The sequence below is a fragment of the Apteryx mantelli genome, unplaced genomic scaffold (genome assembly GCF_036417845.1).
Source record: "Apteryx mantelli isolate bAptMan1 unplaced genomic scaffold, bAptMan1.hap1 HAP1_SCAFFOLD_154, whole genome shotgun sequence".
NCBI classification, from domain to species: domain Eukaryota; kingdom Metazoa; phylum Chordata; class Aves; order Apterygiformes; family Apterygidae; genus Apteryx; species Apteryx mantelli.
This window is the reverse complement of record NW_027118507.1, coordinates 199,947-218,309: the sequence shown is the minus strand read 5'-3', so window position 1 is coordinate 218,309 and position 18,363 is coordinate 199,947. Positions and strand designations below refer to the sequence as shown.

The window sequence follows — 18,363 nt, the reverse complement described above, 5'->3', positions numbered from 1 at the left end:
GCTTCTGCCCTACCCCAGACTAGAGCCCTGCAGGACACTTTCACAGCGCTCAGCTCACCCGTCGCATCGCCAGTCTCGGTGTGATGGGCCTGCGCCGCGTGAAACCCAGACCTCAGGTCAGCGCACAGAGCTGAACGCTGGGTACAGGGGAAGGTTACAAACCTCAAAGGAGGGTTCGCAGCTTGCTGCTTAGGCTTCAGGGCTTACAGTTTATTATCCAAGGATTTAGCCCTTTTTGTTTATCAGTAAGCTGTAAACCCTGCACCCTAAGTGACAAACTGCAAATCTTGGAATCCAAATGGTTGCCAAAGCTTTAAAATTTATGGATGAGGTTGGATTTTAAATTCTGCGCCCTGATCGCTAAATGAGCAAACTGTAAACTCTGACTGATAAAGACTGAGCCCCACAAAATGAAGTAATACACCATAACCCCTGAGTGACAGACCCTCAACAACAAACTAAACAATAAACCTTAAGTGAAAAACTTCAAACCCTCAGCTTTAAGCAAGAAACACCAAAGCACCCATGAGCATGAGAACAGTACAGAGAAGCCATGGGGTTTTGCCCACAGTTTAAGAAGTTTCCCCTTCATTAAGAATGGCAGTAGAACAGGAAGACACACACAAAAATCATGTGACAGTTGCTGTTTATAGGCTTGGTTTTAGCCACCGTTCAAATGTGAGCATGTGCAAGAATCATGCCACTGAACTGTACTAAGCTGCACTTCCACTGAACCTACCTGAAACACCACAAGCACTAATTCATCTGTGTTACAGACAATTACATTTTTGGTCCTCCCAGCTCCATGGGCAAACATCCACAGCCAACGACACCAGTAACCACCTAGGGCAAAACCACCTTCCACCTCCCAGCCCTGCTCACATACAGTGCAGTCCCAGGACTTAGCCGTGTCCACGCTGCAAGTCAGAGCTCATCCTCCACGGCCAGCCGCAGATCTCCACAGAGCTCCCAGCTGTGACAACACTCCTTCGACTGCCGGACTATGCTTCAGCAACTGCAAAGCGGCCAGAACAGTTACTGAGAGGCACAGCCCTCCTAGAACTACTCCCTAGTCCAAGGCCCATAATTGTTTCCACAATTACGACTGACCCTCTGTGCTGCTTCACTCACCCTCTCTGGCTCCATTTCATCGCAGGGATGTCACAGCAACCCTCACGTACAGTCAGGCTCGGTCAGTCACCTGGCCACCTCCAGCCTTCGGTAGATGATACGCCTCAGGGAAACTGCCACTGACAGACACTCTCAGAAAGCGCTGTCCAGCCAAGGCAGGATAAAAACTAAGGCCTCCAAAAACTCCAAACTCTGGAGAGACTGAGCTAATGGGAAACTGACTCTGGCCGGGACAGTGACAGGAGGAGGATTTTGCTTCACTCGCTCAGGCTGCCTAGTGGACAACAAAAGTGGCCCAAGTCAGACAGATACTGCTGGAAAGCCCTATGACATAACAGTGTGCCAGAAAGCAGAGTCAAGCACAGGCTCCTGGAAGAGCAGCAGAGCAAGACTGATGTAGGGAAGACACCAGTTTGCATAAAGGCAGACCTGACAGAAAAGCAGGCTCAATGCCAGCGCCACGACCACGACTCGAGCTGTGCCACGCGGCAGCCCTGTCTGCGCACAGGCGGACAAGACGCAGTAACTGCAGGCCGCGCTGACGAGTAGGACAGACGACAACAGCAGCTCCAGACCGCCCTACCACGAGCACCTGTCCTAACACCCGAGTACTTGGAACCTCTGCTGCTCTCTGCCTCCGTGACACCTTCCTTCCCCAGGAGCCTCTTCACTGCCTACTACGTCCCCCACTGCATCTCCGGCCCATTAGTGCACCCCCAACTGCACATCCACAGCCCTCTGCACACAGAGTCCCTGCAGAGGTGTCTGACATGACCCGAGCCAGGCAGATCGATGGGAGCCACTGGTCGCTGCTGGCACCGGCCCGAGTGACAGGGAAAGAAAGAGAAGGATGGTGAGCTGGACAGAGGGACAAGGAGCGGAACCGGACGGATCTGGTCAGCCCAGAACAGCTCTCGCCACACTCCAATCCCACTCACCCGCCGAGCACGCAGAGCTCTCTGTGCACTGCTGTGCCCAAAGTCCACTTGTGGGCCTGCCTGCCTACAGCTCCAGGGTGCCTGCGTCTGCCAGAGCGAGGGTGTGCGCACAGGTCCAGACTGGGGAGGAACCTTGTGTTCAGTGATGGTATTTTACTGCTCCTTGTGCCTTAGCCCCTTTCAGATGCTTAACCCCAAATTCTCTCAGCCCTTAACGACTTCAGTACATTCACGGCACCTAGTTTTTCCATACGCTCCAATCTTCCTTGCTCTTTTCTGTCTTGCTCGAAAACCCTCCCAGACCCCGTCTGTACTTACGTGCTTCCTTAAAACAGTATCACCAAAATCAACAAAATGGGCTGAGCTGCTCATCTTCAAGTTGCCGGCCCTCAGAACGTTAGCCTGCAAATGAATCAAACCACCAAGGTCACTGGGAGAGTCTCGTTTTGGAGCTTCCCCCCCTTCCCCCCCCCCAAGCTTTAACAATGGCCCCCTAACCCGGGTAAACGCAGATCCTCCCTTAAGCACTGTAACAGTTTTTATTCCCGGGTCCTGAGTTGCTGTTACGACATTAAGCAGCAAAGCAAGGCAAAGACAGCTGGGGTCACAGCTTACCCATCTAGCCACGAAAATTCTTATTTTGGGCCTCGCTGCTTTTTCCAGGTAAACGCACCAAAATGAAGCTCCCAACAGGCAGCCGAGGCTTCACACGGGCCTTGTGGCCCTGCTAGCAACAGCAATGCCGTAGCGACTGGGCTACCAGGCGCTATTCCCCCCCTCCCCTGCTGGTCCCTGAATTACGGCTTATTACTCACAAGTCCGGTAAGGACGCGGCCGACCCTCCTACGGCCGAAGGCTCCTCGTCAGGACCGGGCAGAGAACCTTTCCGCTGGCATTTGGATTCTCCTGGCCGCTCTTGACACGCGATAACTTACGAAGGGCTGAGGGCGGTAGCCTGTAGTTCTACACGGCAGCACATATTCATTCCCCGATGTTCCGAACACCTAGGATTAACACAATTTATAAATACAAAAATACTACCGCTATAGGGTGTAAAGCCAAGCTAAAATTTCTGCAGCCAAAGAAAACCTCTTCATGTCTGACAGAATGAGCCATGTGCATCGGCGCCTACAGCTCAAGGCTAGCAACCCCTCCCGGGCGACGTTCTTCTGGCAGGCTGCGTACCTGAACTCCTCCGTCTTGCCTAAGAGTCTCCGTTGGGACACGACGTAACTTTGCCAGCCAGCGCTTGTTGATGGAGGCATAGTAAAATCCATCGCCCTACAAAAGTATAAAGCAAAGCACAAAACAAAAGCAACATTCAAAGCTCTGCAGAGAATCGTAAGAATCCAAAGTTGTTTATAAGCACAAAAAAATGGATCTAATACACGCACACAAGCAAGGTAAACGAGAATACGCAAGCCACAAATACCGCCTCCCCCCAACCTGTTTTGAAAGCTATGATGACAGTCAGGCTTGCTGTGAAAGGGAAGGTAGACTAAGTAGCCGCTAGAGATTAATCTTTCAGAAACCTCCTGCGTCCACATTTTTGGCACAACTGTGCTCTGTCAGTTCAGACCCGCACAAGAAGATCCATTTCTTGTAACGCTTGCACAGTAACCCCCCCCACACCCCACCCTGCCCCGCTCGTTAAGATTAATGCCCCCTGTGCCACTCGGATAGATGATACTCTGCTGTCTATTCGCTTCCCTAACATTAGCTACTACAGAGGGAATTGAGCAGATGGGATTGCCTCGGTGCTCTCAAAGGGAAAAGTCTCAAAGACAGTTACAGATCATGTTGCTGCTAAACAGTCTTTCTCACAGCTGGAGAATTTCTGTTGTGGCCCCAAAGGGGATCTAAGGATGATGCTACTGGCACCCACTTTCCCTTACCGCTGTTTTCTAATGGTGCTGCTCCCACGGAATCAGCAGATGTGGAAAGCACTACTGAAAAAGGCTTGCCTTGTCCTGGGAATTTGAGGGCAGCAGATTTTACGGCCACTTCTTCCAGTCCAGTGAAAGCAGCGTCACGTTCCTTGTTCCATTACTGACTCCTTTCCAGTAATTTCCACCCCAGTCTGCTGATACCGGCAAAGCTACATTAACACTCCTGGAGGAAATTAAATCCTCCTAAAACTCCTCTAAAGTTGGAACTGATGAGAAGAAGCCTTAATTCCACAAGGCTTTAACTTTTCCTCTATCTACTGTCTTCCTGTTTCCCCAAGTACCATTGCCAGGCAATTAACCTGGGGTTGCGCTAACTGGGCCCTCCTGAAAGCCATCTCTTAACTTTACAATTCGGACACTTCTGTCTCTCTGTCTCTTCAGTAACTCTGGCCACTTGACCACCATTCCCCTAAAATAATAGTTTGCTGTCTTGTAGCTCTTAAAGTATGATGCGTCATAGATGCATAAAGTCACACACGCAGAAATACATGTACGTAGCATACTTTTGTAATGCGTACAGACCTTCCATTGTATGCTGGTGATCTATTATTTCGACCGCTATTAATGGCGATCCTTCCTCGCCAGGAGGAACGGGCTTTCCCTTTTTGGGCGATGGAGTTGGTTCCAGCTCTCAGTTGGTTCCATTTGATTTAATTACTTCAGCTTGCTTACATTTTTCTGGTCTCTCTCTTCAGCTTCAGCCGTGGCAATTAATCTAAACATTAAATATGACATCGTTCCCTTTCTACATATGCACGTATGATAACAAAACAAAATAGAAACAACCAAAGCAAAACTAAGGCAGATAGATAGATACAGTGAAGAATATCCATGGGGTAGGAACAGCTTACTTAGTCCTCAGTGCTGCCTCTGGGAGGCCAAAATAACTAACAGTCATTATCAAGAGTTACCTTAGTTACCCATGCCAGAACACCTCCTACTGCAGCAGCTTCTGGGGATATCAAGGGTCCGCTAAACTGCATTTTTGCTTGTTTCATCCCATCCCTTCAGTATTAATTACCAAAAACCTGCTTGTCCAGCTTTTCTGTTCGTCAGCATTTGCTACTATTGGTTCCATCTCTGTAACAAAGAGAGAAACTTGTATTTTATTTGCCATGAAACACTTAGATTTATGCATGTTCTTTTTCTCTTTACCGTGTTCTTTTTTTCTTTTTCTTCCTTTCCTTTTCCTTAAAGGAAAGGTCTTAATACAGCACCTTGCATCATACTTTACAGGGTAAACACTTTGGAAACATTACGTACAGCAGTTCGGGCTAGGTTATTAGACAGGCAGGCACATCACCTCATACTTACCTACACCATCTTCCATGAAACCTGATTTTTATTCTGCTTCAGTATTATTGTTACTGTTCAGTATCCTTTCTCAAACCCTTGTATACACATGCTTAACTGACAAGTCTCTCCATCTTTAGCTACGCAGAAGAATGATAGCACTTGATTTGCCTCTCTCTGCTTCAAACCTATTACCTTTTCGATACAGCTCCTAGATTCCTCTTACACTCGGATGCTGGCCTTACAGGTGATGACCAAAATGAACAGCTGGATCACTAGGTCTAGCTGCTTCTGTTCAAGATGTCCCCCTTCAGTGGACTACCCTGTCTCCACAAGCCTCTACGGGCTCACACGTACCTCTACGGGCTCATACGGGCTTTGTACAGGCTCACGCGGGCTTGTATGGGCTCGCATGGGCTTCGTACAGGCTCATGTGGGCCTCTACGGACTCGTGAGGGCCTCGTAGGGGTTTGTGCAGGCCTCCACGGGCTCATGCAGCCTCTTATGGGCCTCTACAGCCTCGTACGGGTTTCGTGGAGGCCCATACGGGTCCCTTTGGTCCCGGCCCAGGCAGTTACACTTTTGTACATTCCTGAATGCAGTGCCGAAAGACTACACATCCCATCATGCACCGCAGTTCAACATGGCCGCAAGACTTCCAGTACAGGTAGACTACACCTCCCGGTGTGCACTGAAGATAAAAAGTGGCTGCCCAAAAGCCCAGTTCCGGAAGACTCCAGGTCCCGGCATGCTCTGCAGAGCATCGGGTTCCGAAGCCCAAAATGGCCGCCCGGAGGAGGGGCGATCCTGGACTACACCTCCCGGCATGCCTCGGGGCGCCGCGCTCCGTGAGGTTTAATCCTTTGCACTTGCCGTCCGTCACGTGTCGCCGTCGCGCCCCGCCCCCGAGACCCGGAAGTTGCCGTGGGGCCCCGCGGTCGCCAGCAGCAGCGCGGGGCTGTGCCGGCACCGGCTGGCTCCGAGCCGCCCCTGGAGAGACACAGGGCCTCTGGGCGCCCCAAAATGCAGACAGGGGGCCTCAGTGCGCCCCAAAATGGAGATGAGGGGTCTCGGGGCGCCCCAAAAAGCAGGCGAGGGGCCTCGGGGCGCCCATGGGACCACAAGTCACGCCCCAGGGCCCGATGTGGCTGGCGGGAAGGTGCCTAGGGGCTCCCCCATCTCCCGGCCCCAGGCAGGTGAGGGACATGGCCGCGACCCCAAGGTCCCGGAGACTTGGGGACCAGCTCCTGCCCCCAGACGCAACGCATAACCTCCTCCGCTGGGAGGAACAGCAGCAACCACAGACACGAGAGCAAAAAATAAAGCAAGTGTTTGTTGTTTCACTCCACAGACGCTCCGCCAGGGAGCGAGGCCGCTGCGGGGCGCCGGGACGGGTCAACTCACGCTGCTGCCCTGCGTGCGGCGAGGAGCGGAGCGGAGCGGCCCGCCACGTTGCCCCCGCTCTGCTTTCTGCCCCCTTCTTAGCCCTTTTCACTTATCAGCAAGCTGTAAGCAACAAACTGCAAATCTTGGAGCCCAAACAGGGCTTCAAAATTTACGTCCGAGGCTGGATTTTAGATCACAGAATCACAGAATGATTGAGGTTGGAAGGGACCTCTGGAGATCATCTAGTCCAACCCCACTGCTCAAGCAGGGTCACCTAGAGCACATTGTACAGGATTGCATCCAGGCGGGTTTTGAATATCTCCAGAGAAGGAGACTCCACAACCTCTCTGGGCAACCTGGTCCAGTGCTCTGTCACCCTCACAGTGAAGAAGTTTCTTCTCATGTTCAGATGGAACTGCCTGTGTTTCAGTTTGTGCCCGTTGCCTCGCGTCCTGTCACTCGGCACCACTGAAAAGAGTCTGGCTCCATCCTCTTGACACCCTCCCTTCAGATACTTGTACACATTAATAAGATCCCCTCTCAGCCTTCTCTTCTCTAGGCTAAACAGGCCCAGCTCTCTCAGCCTTTCCTCATAAGAGAGATGCTCCAGTCCCCTAATCATCTTTGTAGCCCTTCGCTGGACTTGCTCCAGTAGTGCCACATCCCTCTTGTACTGGGGAGCCCAGAACTGGACGCAGTACTCTAGATGCGGCCTCACCAGGGCTGAGGAGAGGGGGAGGACCCCCTCCCTTGACCTGCTGGCAATACTCTTCCTGATGCGCCCCAGGATATCATCGGCCTTCTTGGCCACAAGGGCACATTGCTGGCTCATGGTCAACTTCGTGTCCACCAGCGCTCCCAGGTCCTTCTCCACAGAGCTGCTTTCCAGCAGGTCAACCCCCCCCAAAAGATCCTGCGCCCTGATCGCTAAAGGAGCGAACTGATGCAGACAGAGCCCCACAAAATAAACAAACCGTAACGCCTGCGCGGGAGATCCTCGGCACCGAAGCGAGCGGCAGAAACAAGCGGCGACGCCAGCAGCCGGGCTCTACACGAGCGACCGGGCACTCTCCGGCACCGGAGCTGGCGGCCCAGCACTGGAAGCTGCTCGCTGTGGACAGGGGGTGCTGGGTTTTTCAGGATGCAAAACAGGAATTTTTGTCCCAAAGCCACATGGGGGGGGGGGCTGGGGAGGGGGATCCCAGTGCCCCACAGCCCTATAGCCCCATGGCCCCACAGTCCCCATAGCTGCATGGTCCCCACAGCCCCCATAGTCCCCATGGGCCCTATGGACCCCACAGTCCCGCAGCCCCATGGTCCTATAGCCCCACAGCCTCACGGCCCCCATAGTCCCCGCAGCCCCACAGGTCCCATGGACCCCACAGCCCCATGGTCCTATAGCCCAACAGCCCCCATGGCCCCACAGTGCCCATGGCTGCATGGTCCCCACAGCCCCCATGGTCCCCACAGCCCCACAGCCGCATGGACCCCACAGCCCCCATGGCCCTATAGGCGCACAGACCACACAGCCCCCGCAGTCCAACAGCCCCACAGATCCCACAGCCCCCATGGCCCCCGCAGCCCCACGGCTGCATGTCCCTTGCGCTGGAGCCAACCTCTCCTCCTGCTTGCAAAACCACGGGCAGCAGCCTGTCCCCATCCCCATCCCTCTCCCCATCCCCATTCTGTCCCCAACCCCATCCCCTCCTGTCCGTCCCCGTCCCCATCCCCATCCCCGTCCTGCCCCGTCCTGTCCGTCCTGTCCCATCCCATCCCCATCCCCTGCTCATCCCCCCCCCCGCCCCCCCGTCCCCCCTGCCACGCCAGCACCTGGCCCCGTGCGCTCGCTGCGCGCAGACCGCAGGGAGGAAAAGCACCGCTCTGCCGCCGCATCGGCACAAAAGGTGTGAAAACGGGGCCCGGCGCCGCCCTCAGTGCCTTTCCTGCCCGGCGGCCGCTGAGAGCGAGCATGAGCCCGGCGCCGAGATGGGCCGATAACCCGCCGCGCCGGCAGGGAAGTAAAAATAAATCTCCCCTTTGATCTGGCACGCGCGGAATTCCTGGAAGCCGCCCGGCGCGGTGCAGCGCGGTGCAGCACGGCACGGCAGCCCCCGTCAACCTGAAACTCACACCCGCCCCCAGCAGCACCTGCAGCCCCGACTCCGGGAAACAGCACCCAGGGGAAGAAAAGAAAGAAAAAGAGAAAAGAAAAAGAGAGAAAGGAAAGAAAAAGAGAGAAAGAAAAGAAAAAGAGAGAAAGAAAAGAAAAAGAGAAAGAAACTCCTTTTTGAGCGCCGCCGCAGGGGCTGTGTCCCTGCAGGACGTCCCAGCGCCCAGCAGGGACACGGCACCGTCCCCCCGTGCCCAAGGGCGCCACAGCCGCTCCACTCTGCCCGCTCCTGCGGCGCCTGCCACCCGCGTCCTCATCACCCGCATGTCCTTGTCACTGTCACCCGCACATCCTTGTCACCTGCGTCCTTATCACCATCATCCGCATCCTCATCTCCCGCATCATCTCCATCACCCTCATCTCCCGCATCATCTCCTGTGTCATCTCCTGCACATCCTCATCACCATCTCCCGCATCCTCATCACCCACATCCTCATCACCACCACTCGTATCCTCACTGCCCATGTCATCACTATCACCCATGTCCTCCTCACCCATGTCCTGTCCTGCGTCCTCGTCACCATCTCCCACAACCTCATCTCCTGTGTCCTCGTCACCACCACCTGTGTCCTCACTGCCCACGTCATCACCATCACCCATGTCCTCATCACCCATGTCCTGTCCTGCATCCTCGCCCATGTCCTCGCCACCTGCATCCTCATCTCCCGCAATCTCATCTCCTGCGTCCTCGCCGCCCGCATCCTCATTCTCGCTGTCCCCACATTTACCTCCTGGGGCCAGCAAGGCCACTGGCTGAGCCGGGCACGAGCGCCAGCAGCGTCCCGCAGTGGGTCGCTCCCATCCCTGCGGCGCCCCCATGGCATCAGAGCCGGTGCAGGACCCTCTTGGCTCCACCGAGCTCGTGCGGGAGAAGCCTGGATCAGGCCCTGACTCAAAGGGAGCCCGGTGCCGGCGGGGCCAGAAACCAGCGCTCCCGCGACAGCGTTTCACTTCTCCTCCGCCCAAGTTTTGCCGCTCACCGGCAGCGCTCGGTTCCCCAAACCTGGCCCAGCCCCCCAGGTGCCGGGGAGGGGACGGGGCCCCCCCGCTTCCCCTCCGCGCCGCCGAAACTGCAGGGACCTGAGCACGGCGCCAGAGCCTCGCCACCACCGCCCGGAGCTGCACCTGCGCCACAACCGCCCGGACCTGCACCCGCACCCCAAAGCTGCACCCGCGCCGGAGCTGCACCCGCACCGGAGACGCCTGGAACTGCACCCACCGCCCAGAGCTGCACCCGCAGCCCAAAGCTGCACCCGCACCGGAGCCGCCTGGAACTGCACCCGCAGCCCAGGGCTGCACCCACACCAGAGCCGCCCGGAGCTGCACCCGCACCAGAGCTGCACCCACACCAGAGCCGCCCCCGCACCGGAGCTGCCCAGAGCTGCACCCGCACCAGAGCCACCCAGAGCTGCACCCGTGCCGCAGCATCGCCAGAGCTGCCCAGCACTGGAGCCTCGCTGCAGCTGTCTGAAGCTGCACCCGCGCCGGAGCCTGGCCGCAGCCACCTGAAGCTACACCCGCACCGGAGCCCGGGCGCAGCCACCTGAAGCTACACCCGTGCCAGAGCCTCACTGCAGCCGCCTGAAGCTGCACCCGCGCCAGAGCCTCACTGCGGCCGCCTGAAGCTGCACCCACGCCGGAGCCTGGCCGCGGCCGCCTGAAGCTGCACCCGCGCTGGAGCCTCACTGCGGCCGCCTGAAGCTGCACCTGTGCCGGAGCCCGGCCGCGGCCGCCTGAAGCTGCACCCGCGCCGGAGCCCAGCCGCGGCCGCCTGAAGCTGCACCCGCGCCGGAGCCCGGCCGCGGCCGCCTGAAGCTGCACCCGTGCTGGAACCTCGCTGAGGCCATCTGAAGCTGCACCTGCACCGGAGCCTCGCCGGAGCTGCCCGGTGCCGGAGCCCGGCTGCAGCCGCCCAGCGCTGAGCTCCGCACCATGGCTCCGGGAGGCTTCAACCTGGAGGTGAGCGGCCCAACAGCGCGGAGTGGCCCCGTAGCAGGTCCCCGAGCAGGTCCCCAACCAGACCCCCTGGGGGGGCCCCGCTCCCCCTGTGCCCAGGCACTCGGCCCCAGGGAAGGGGCCGGGGGGGTCACACCAAGGTGGGGGGGAACCTCAGCAGGGCCTAGGGGAGGCTGCTCCAAGGGGTCTCACCGGGGGGGGGGCTCTCACCTGGGGGTTGCAGCCAGGGCCTTACCTGGGGGGTCTCGCTGGGGGGGTCCAGAGAAGAGACTGGGCTTGCACCCAGCATGTTACCAGGAGGAGGTCCTGCCGGGGCGGTCCGGGGGGAGCCACCGAGGTCCCGCCGGGGGGGGGAGGGTCCGGGAGGAGCCACCGGGGTCCCGCTGGAGGGGGGCTCGGGGGAGGCACCGGGATCCTGCCGGGGGGGGTCCGGGGTTCCGCCGGGGGGGGGGGTCTGGGGGGAGCCACCGGGGTCCCGCCCGGGGGGGGGTCCCGCCGGGGGGGGGGAATGTCCCCTTGCAGACCCCCCCCGCTCCTCCCCCCCCCCGCAGGAGCTGCCGGGCCACCTGGTGCTGGAGCTGCCGGAGCTGTCGGAGCTGCTGCCGCTGCTGGAGAACGGCTCGGGCTCGGGCTGGGGCTCGGGCTGGGACTACAACGGTTCGGAGCCGTGCTGCGCGGCGGCGCCGTGCGCGCCGGGGGCGGCGCGGGCGCTGGAGCGGCGGCTGCTGCCGGCGCTCTACGGCGCCGCCTTCGCGCTGGGGCTGGCGGGCAACAGCGCGGTGCTGGCGGTGCTGCTGCGGGCGCGGCGGCACCTCTCGGCCACCGACGTGTTCGCGCTCAACCTGGCGGCGGCCGACGCGCTGCTGGTGCTGACGCTGCCGTTCTGGGCCGTGCAGGCGGCGCGCGGCTGGGTGTTCGGCGCCGCCGCCTGCCGCCTGCTCGGGCCGCTGCTGCGGCTCAACTTCTACGCGGGGCTCTTCCTGCTGGCCGGCATCGCCGCCGAGCGCCGCCGCGCGCTGTGCCGCGCCGCCGCCGCGCCGCCGCCCGCCGCCGGCCCGCGCCGCCGCCGCCGCGCCACCGCCGCCTGCGCCGCCGCCTGGGCCGCGGCGCTGGCGCTGGCTGCGCCCGAGGCGCTGGCGCTGGAGGCGCGGGGCGACGCGCGCGCCGGCGCGGTGCTGTGCGCGCGCGGGCGCCGCTGGCGGGCGCCGCTGGCGGCGGCGCAGCTGGCGCTGGGCTTCGCGGCGCCGCTGGCCGCGCTGCTGGCGGGCTACGGCGGGGTGGCGCGGGCGCTGCTGCGGGCGCGGGGGGGGCCGCGGCGGGGCCGCGCCGCGCGGCTCGTGGGCTGCGTGCTGGGCGCCTTCGCGCTGTGCTGGGCGCCGCTGCACGGGGCGCTGCTGGCGGCGGCGCTGCGCGACGCGGGGCTGCTGCCGCGCGACTGCGCCGCCGAGGAGCGGCTGGCGGCCGCCACGGCCGCGGCCACGGCGCTGGGCTACTTCCACTGCTGCCTCAATCCGCTGCTCTACGGTTTCGTCGGGGTGCGCTTCCGCCGCCGCCTGCGCGAGATGCTGCGCGGCGCCGCCCCCGGCGCCGGTTCGGGCTCCGCGCGGCGCCGCGGCGGCGGCTCCGGCTCCGGCGGCCCCGCGCGCTCCGACAGCACCGAGGCCACTTACACCGGGCTCTAGGGCGGCAGCGGCGCCGGAACCGGACCCGCCGCCCCCCCGGGAACCGCGCCCGGACGCACCGGACCGGCCCCGCGCCGCTGCACCCGGACGGGGCGTGCCGGACCCCCCGGGAGCTGCACTGGATCCGACCCGACCCGAGGGGCTGCACCGGGACGGACCGACCCGGCCCCCTCTGCCGCCCCGGGTCCCCGATTCCCCCCAATAAAGGCACCTGCGGGCCCTGCTCTGCCACGCTCTCTGCGCACCGGCCTTTCCCTTCCTCCCAGCCCGGCGCTGCGGCTCCCCCCCCCGGGCCCGGCCCGGCCCAGCGGCGGTTTGCAAAGGAAAAACACCAAAACACCGGGCCGAGGGCTAAAATAACCCGGCAGCGTCCTGGGTTTGCTGCAGCAAAAATAATGGGGGGGGGGCGGTCCGCTGCAGCAGGGCCAGGGAGCCCCACACATGGACAGATGCACACGCTGCACATGGGGGGGCACAGGGGGACACAGACATGCACCATGCACACAGGTGGACACGCACACACTGCACATGGGGGGACATGGGTGGACATGCACATACTGCATGATGCACATGGGTGGACACACACACACTGCACCGTGCACACATGCACACGGGTGGACACTCACATGCTGCATGATGCACACGGGCAGACACAGGCACCCCCTGCTCCTTCCTCCGCGGCTGAGCAGGTTTCCCAGGCAGCGCCGGAGCCTGGCAGCGGCGGCCGAGCACAGCAGGGGCAGCGCGGGGCGCAGGCAGCAGCGCAGGCAGCAGCAGCACCTCAGCTTTATTGGGGCCTGCGCACGGGGCGCCGGGCGCTCACTGCTCCCCGCACCACCAGTGGTAGACCTGGTCCGCGAGGATCCCCGTGTAGGTCACCACCGCCGCCGAGCCCTTGTGGTAGGCATCCCTGGGGAGGGGGCAGCAAGGTGACGCCGCAGCCCGGAGCGGCCGGGACCCGTGGCCGCCCCGAGGCCCCCGCTGCCCCTCACCTGAGCTTCTCCTGCACGGCGGGGACCCTGAGCTTCCCCAGCCACCCCTGGGCAATGGAGCCGGCCTGCGCCAGGTAGCTGGTGGCCTTGGCCTGCAGCTGGGATGTGTCTGCGCTGTCTCGCTTCTGCAGGTGGCGGCTGGCGGCCTCTGCCGATGGAGGGGCTGGCTGAGCGGGTGCACGAGCACGCACGTAGGCATGCACATATGCACACATGCACACGCGCAGGCATGCATATATGAATGCACACACACAATGGCACACATGCATTCACGTATGCATGCACGTGCATGCTTGCACACATGCGTGCATGCACACATGCGTGCATGCATGTACACAACACACAGCTATGCCCATGTGCATGCACATACACACAAGCACGTGCACACACATGCACACACATGCCCAGGTATGCACATGCATGCTTACACACGCATGTGCTCACACATGCATGCACACACGCGTGCAGGCGCAGCCTGTGAGCGCCTGTGGGAAGGCAGCTCTGCGTTCCTTGGCCATGCAGGCAGCACCGCGGAGCCGGATGGCGCCGCTCACCTGCGCAGAGCAGCAGCAGCAGCAGTACCGCCGCCATCGCCCGGGCATCTGCCCTGGCCATGCTTCCACGGGACGGCCCCGCCCTCGGCTCGGCTCGGCTCACGGCAGGACGGCAGTGCAGCCGCGGAGAATCTGCCGTGGCAGGAGTGGAGTGGGGACCTGGCTGCTGGCCTTCCCCATCCCCAAGCCCGTCCCATTCCCGTCCCTAACCCCATCCTGTCCCTGGCCCCATCCTGGCCCCATCCCCATCCTGGCCCCATCCCCATCCTGTCACCATCCCTGTCCCCTTTCCCCTCCCCATCCCTGTCCTCTCCCCATCCCCAATCCTGTCCCTTCCCCGTCCCCATCCCATCCCCAATCCTGTCCCCATCCCCGTCCTCAGCCCCATCCTGTCCCCATCCCTGTCCCTGTCCCCTCCCCATCCCCAACTCTGTCCTGTCCCCGACCCCATCCTGTCCCCAATCCTGTCCCCATCCCTGTCCCCAACCCCATCCCTATCCTGTCCCCTTTCCCGACCCCATCCTGTCCCCAATCCTGTCCCCATCCCTGTCCCCAACCCCATCCCTATCCTGTCCCCTTTCCCGTCCCCATCCCTGTCCCCTCCCCATCCCCAACCTCATCCCTGGACTCACGCTGGTGCCGGCGGCTCCCTCGTGCCTGGCCCGGCCCCACGGCCGCTTTATGGAGCCGGATCCCGGGGCGGCGCAGCAGCTCGGCAGCTCAGCCCCTGGGCGAAGTCCGGGCAAACAGAGCCAAGCCTCTGCGGCCCTGACCGCCCTGACCACGCCGAGCGTCCGAGCGAGCACTGCGGCTCCCCCAGGATGGGGACAGGGATGGCACACAGGGACGGCACCCAGCTCCGTCACCTGGCCAGGGTACCCAGTGCGGCACCCGGATCCAGCACCCGGCCCCAGCGCCAGCACTCAGACTGGGGCACTGGGATGCTGCAGCCCCAGCAGCCGAGTGGAGCCAGGACACGTGATCACATAGCAGCTGCACATGCATGCACATGCACACACACGCATGCACACGCATGGAGCCTGGGCAACCACGCTTGCAAGGCGAGACCAGCGCACACTCGCTGCAACTCTGGGAGCACCCGTGCGCACGGTCCCCTGCACATGCACAGGCGAGGACATGGCCCCCGTGCACACACAAGTGCACAGCACACATCCAGGGCCCCCAGGGCAGTGCAGGGGCCCCCCCCACCGGGCAGATGCGCCCCCCCCCCCCCATGCTGCCCCATGTCCCCTGGCGCTGCCCCCCGGCCCCGCCAGAGCCAAAGGTTTGTTTGCCCCTGGGCCGGGCGCAGGGCCGCGGCTGTCGCAATGTTTGCGAGCAGGAATCAGCCACCGCCAGGCTGCCGGGGGTGTCGACACACTCCAGGGCAGGCACGGGCTCGCACGCTCACGTGGAGGCCTGCACGCTCATGTGCACACGCACACATGGATGCCAGCATGCTCATGAGCATGCACTCATGTGCACACACATGCACACACCTGCAGGCTCATGTGCACATGCACATCTGCAGGTTCAGCTGCACACACTCCTGTGCACAGATGTGCACACCTGCAGGCTCATGTGCACTCACACTTGCACACCTGCACGCTCACATGCACACCATCACATGCACACACATGTGAACACCTGCACACTCACACACACTCCCCCGAGGGGTTTGGCCAGCTCCGGGTGCCAAACTCCGTGCAGCCGCCGGGGATGCTGCACTGGAGGGGGGATGACAAGGCAGCAACGACAGAGCCGGGCTGCAGCAGGGAGGCGGCACAGGCGCCGCGGCCTTTAATGCATGGCTGCGGGGCGGTGGGGGCAAAGCAGGGGGGGCAACGGGTGGAGCCGGGTGTCCCCCCCCCACTCAGGCCGCCGGCTCCTTGGGGAAGGTCTCCTGGAACTTCTGCTTCAGCATCTCCATCTGCTCACTCAGCCAGTTCCTGGGGGTGACAGGGAGGGTGAGGGGGTGGCTGCAGGGCACCACAACCCACGGCGCGACCCATGGTGCCAGCCCCCCCACACGCATCCAGCCCCCAGGATGGGATGAGTGACGCCCCACTGCGACTGTCCCATTGCAGCCTGCCCCTGGCAGCCACCTACTGCAGCTGTCTGCATTAATCTGCCCCATTGCAGCCACCTGTTGCAAACTGCCCTGCTACAGCCACCTGCATCAATCTATCTACCTCACTGCAGCTGCTCCCTGCAGCTGCCTGCATTAACCTGCCCCGCCGCAGCTGCCTGTTGCAACCTGCCCCATTGCAACCCCCTGCATTAACCTGCCCCATTGCAGCCTGCCCCATTGCAACCACATGCACTCACCTGCCCCGTTGCGACCCCCCGTGTTAGCCTGCCCCGTTGCAACTTGCCCCATTACAACCCCCCACGTTAACCGGCCTCACTGCAGCCCCCTGTGCCGGTGGTGCGGGCGCCTCACCGGGCCCTGGTGCCGAGGTCGCCATCATGCAGGTCGGCGAAGGCAGCCCTGGCGCGGTGGCTCAGGAGCTCGGCCCAGGCCTGCGCCCGGCCCTGAAGCCCCTCCAGCTGCTGCAGCAGCCCCGGTGCCGCTGCCGGTGCTGGCACCTCCTCTGCGCCTGGGGGGGGGGGAATGGGGGGGGCAGGGCAGCCACCTGCCTCCACTGCCCCACTGGCACCCAGACACCCCCAACACCCCTGAGAGCCCCAGACCCCCCCGATACCCAGGACCCCCCAGACCCCCTGGGTGTCCCAGATGCCTCCGATGCCCTGATGGCCCCGGACACCCCCCCCAGACACCCCAGATGCCCCCGATGGCCCTGGAACACCCGGACCCCCCCCCAGACACGCCTGAGGGCCCCAGACACCTCAGACCGCCTGGACACACCCAGACCCCCCAGATGCCCCCAATAGCCCCAGACACCCCAGACCCCCCCCCAGATACCCCAGACCCCCTAGATGCCCTCGATGGCCCCGGGCCCTCTGGACCCCCCCAGGCACCCCTGATGGCCCCAAACCCCCTGGACACCCCCAGATCCCCCCAGACACCCTGGACATCCTAGGACCCCCGGATACCCCCAATGTCGCAGACACCCCCAATGCCCCCGGCCCCCCCCCCCCCAGTGCCCTGGATGTCCTGGACACCCCCAGACGTCCCCGATGCTTCCAATGGTCCCAGACCCCCCCAGACATCCTGGATGCCCCCAACCCCCCCGATGGCCCCAGACCCCTCCAGACATCCCCGACCCCCCCCCCGGACCCCCCCCCAGCCCCCACCTGCCAGCACAACCAGCGTCACCAGAGCCAGGGTCACCATGAGCTGCATCGTCCCCGATGGGAGCTGCCTGCGGGGCCGCGGCCGTGAGTACCGAGCTCCTGCGGCCCCCGGACCCGCGGGGCAGGATGGGACCCCCAGCACAGGGACCCCTCCCCGGTGCAAGGACCCCCCCCCCCCCCCCCGTACGGGGATCCCCCCCCCTCAGCACGGGGACTCCCCCCCCCCCGGGGCAAGAACCCCACCCCGCAGGGACCCCTCCTCGGTGCAAAGACACCCCCCCCCCGCCATGGGGACCCCCAGCAAACACCCCCAGCCCCCACCAGCCTCGCACTCTGCGACGGGTCGCTGCAGCCGCGCTGGAGCCGCCCGCGGCCGCGCGGGTATAAACGGCCGCCGTCGCCCCCGCCCCCCCCGGACCCCCCCGGCTCCGGGGGGGCTCCGGGCCCGGCGGGGGGGGGGGTGGAGGGGCGGCCGCGACCGCGAGTGACCCCGCGGGGGGGCGGGGCTGGACCGAGGGGGAGGGGCCGGGGCGCCCGGGAGTGACCCCGCGCTGAGGAGGCGGGGCCGGGCCGAGAGGGCGGGGCGGATCGAGCCGGGGAGCGGGGCGGGGCAGGGGCGCCCGGGAGCATCTCCGCGTTGGTGAGCGGGGCCGGGGGCGGGGCCGCGGGCGCCCGGGAGTAACCCGGCCGGGGGTGGGGCCGCACCGGGGCGGGGCCTCACCAGCGAGGGGGCGGGGCCGCCCGGCAGTAACCCGGCGCCGTCGGAGCCCGTCCAAGCCCGGCGGGGGGACGGGGACGCCCGGGAGTGACCCCGCGCCCCCCCCGCCCCCCCCGCCCCTGGCGCCGCCTCCCGCCGCCTTTCCTGCCCGCGGCCCCGCTGCCGCCGCCGCTTGCGAAACGCGCCCCTCCCCCCCCCCCGACTGGGGCTGGGGGCCGCCAACCCCCCCCCCCACCGAGCGTTGCACAAGCGCGCGGTGCGTTGCACAAACATGGTGCACGTTGCACATGCACGCGGTGCACGTTGCACATCCCTTGAGCATTGCAAACACCCCGT

The 18,363-nt window shown here is 63.0% G+C and overlaps 3 protein-coding genes and 1 long non-coding RNA gene across 7 annotated transcripts; 1 reads left to right on the top strand and 3 right to left on the bottom strand.

Moving 5' to 3' along the window:
• Positions 1-7: 7 nt before the first annotated feature.
• Positions 8-5,058, bottom strand: LOC136995812 (uncharacterized). Of its 2 annotated transcripts, XR_010887350.1 has the most exons (5): positions 4,930-5,058; positions 4,541-4,733; positions 3,255-3,350; positions 2,885-3,073; positions 8-2,471 (listed from the first exon to the last, which is right to left on the bottom strand). It is a non-coding gene; the product is annotated as an uncharacterized lncRNA (long non-coding RNA). The 2 variants fall into 2 exon arrangements; XR_010887349.1 differs by having other exon boundaries at positions 4,541-5,058.
• A 5,741-nt stretch (positions 5,059-10,799) lies between these two features.
• Positions 10,800-12,505, top strand: LOC136995814 (C-X-C chemokine receptor type 3-like). The gene is made up of 2 exons (XM_067316859.1): positions 10,800-10,826; positions 11,375-12,505. The coding sequence occupies exons 1-2, from the start codon at positions 10,800-10,802 to the stop codon at positions 12,503-12,505; spliced, it is 1,158 nt and encodes a 385-aa protein (XP_067172960.1).
• Positions 12,506-13,273: 768 nt separating this feature from the next.
• On the bottom strand, positions 13,274-14,765 carry APOC2 (apolipoprotein C2). The gene is made up of 4 exons (XM_067316865.1): positions 14,684-14,765; positions 14,052-14,183; positions 13,498-13,645; positions 13,274-13,415 (listed from the first exon to the last, which is right to left on the bottom strand). Exons 2-4 carry the CDS (start codon positions 14,110-14,112, stop codon positions 13,325-13,327), a joined length of 300 nt encoding a protein of 99 aa, XP_067172966.1. The 5' UTR covers positions 14,113-14,183; positions 14,684-14,765; the 3' UTR covers positions 13,274-13,324.
• Positions 14,766-15,818: 1,053 nt separating this feature from the next.
• On the bottom strand, positions 15,819-17,705 carry LOC106487880 (apolipoprotein C-I-like). 3 transcript variants are annotated; one of them, XM_067316862.1, is made up of 4 exons: positions 17,631-17,705; positions 17,310-17,377; positions 16,495-16,651; positions 15,819-16,000 (listed from the first exon to the last, which is right to left on the bottom strand). In XM_067316862.1, exons 2-4 carry the CDS (start codon positions 17,356-17,358, stop codon positions 15,925-15,927), a joined length of 282 nt encoding a protein of 93 aa, XP_067172963.1. In that variant the 5' UTR covers positions 17,359-17,377; positions 17,631-17,705; the 3' UTR covers positions 15,819-15,924. The 3 variants fall into 3 exon arrangements, with proteins under 3 accessions (XP_067172963.1, XP_067172964.1, XP_067172965.1); XM_067316863.1 differs by having other exon boundaries at positions 17,310-17,373; positions 17,631-17,682; XM_067316864.1 differs by having other exon boundaries at positions 17,642-17,679.
• Positions 17,706-18,363: the final 658 nt, after the last annotated feature.

Coding starts and splice junctions, on each gene's coding strand:
- LOC136995814 (XM_067316859.1), top strand. CDS start 10,800: ATGGCTCCGGGAGGCTTCAACCTGGAG. Junction 10,827..11,374: donor CGGGAGGCTTCAACCTGGAG/GTGAGCGGCCCA, acceptor CCCCCCCCGCAG/GAGCTGCCGGGCCACCTGGT.
- APOC2 (XM_067316865.1), bottom strand. CDS start 14,112: ATGGCCAGGGCAGATGCCCGGGCGATGGCGGCGGTACTGCTGCTGCTG. Junction 13,646..14,051: donor GCTGCTGCTGCTCTGCGCAG/GTGAGCGGCGCC, acceptor CTCCATCGGCAG/AGGCCGCCAGCCGCCACCTG. Junction 13,416..13,497: donor GCCGTGCAGGAGAAGCTCAG/GTGAGGGGCAGC, acceptor CCCCCTCCCCAG/GGATGCCTACCACAAGGGCT.
- LOC106487880 (XM_067316862.1), bottom strand. CDS start 17,358: ATGCAGCTCATGGTGACCCTGGCTCTGGTGACGCTGGTTGTGCTGGCA. Junction 16,652..17,309: donor GACGCTGGTTGTGCTGGCAG/GTGGGGGCTGGG, acceptor CCCCCCCCCCAG/GCGCAGAGGAGGTGCCAGCA. Junction 16,001..16,494: donor GACCTCGGCACCAGGGCCCG/GTGAGGCGCCCG, acceptor TGTCACCCCCAG/GAACTGGCTGAGTGAGCAGA.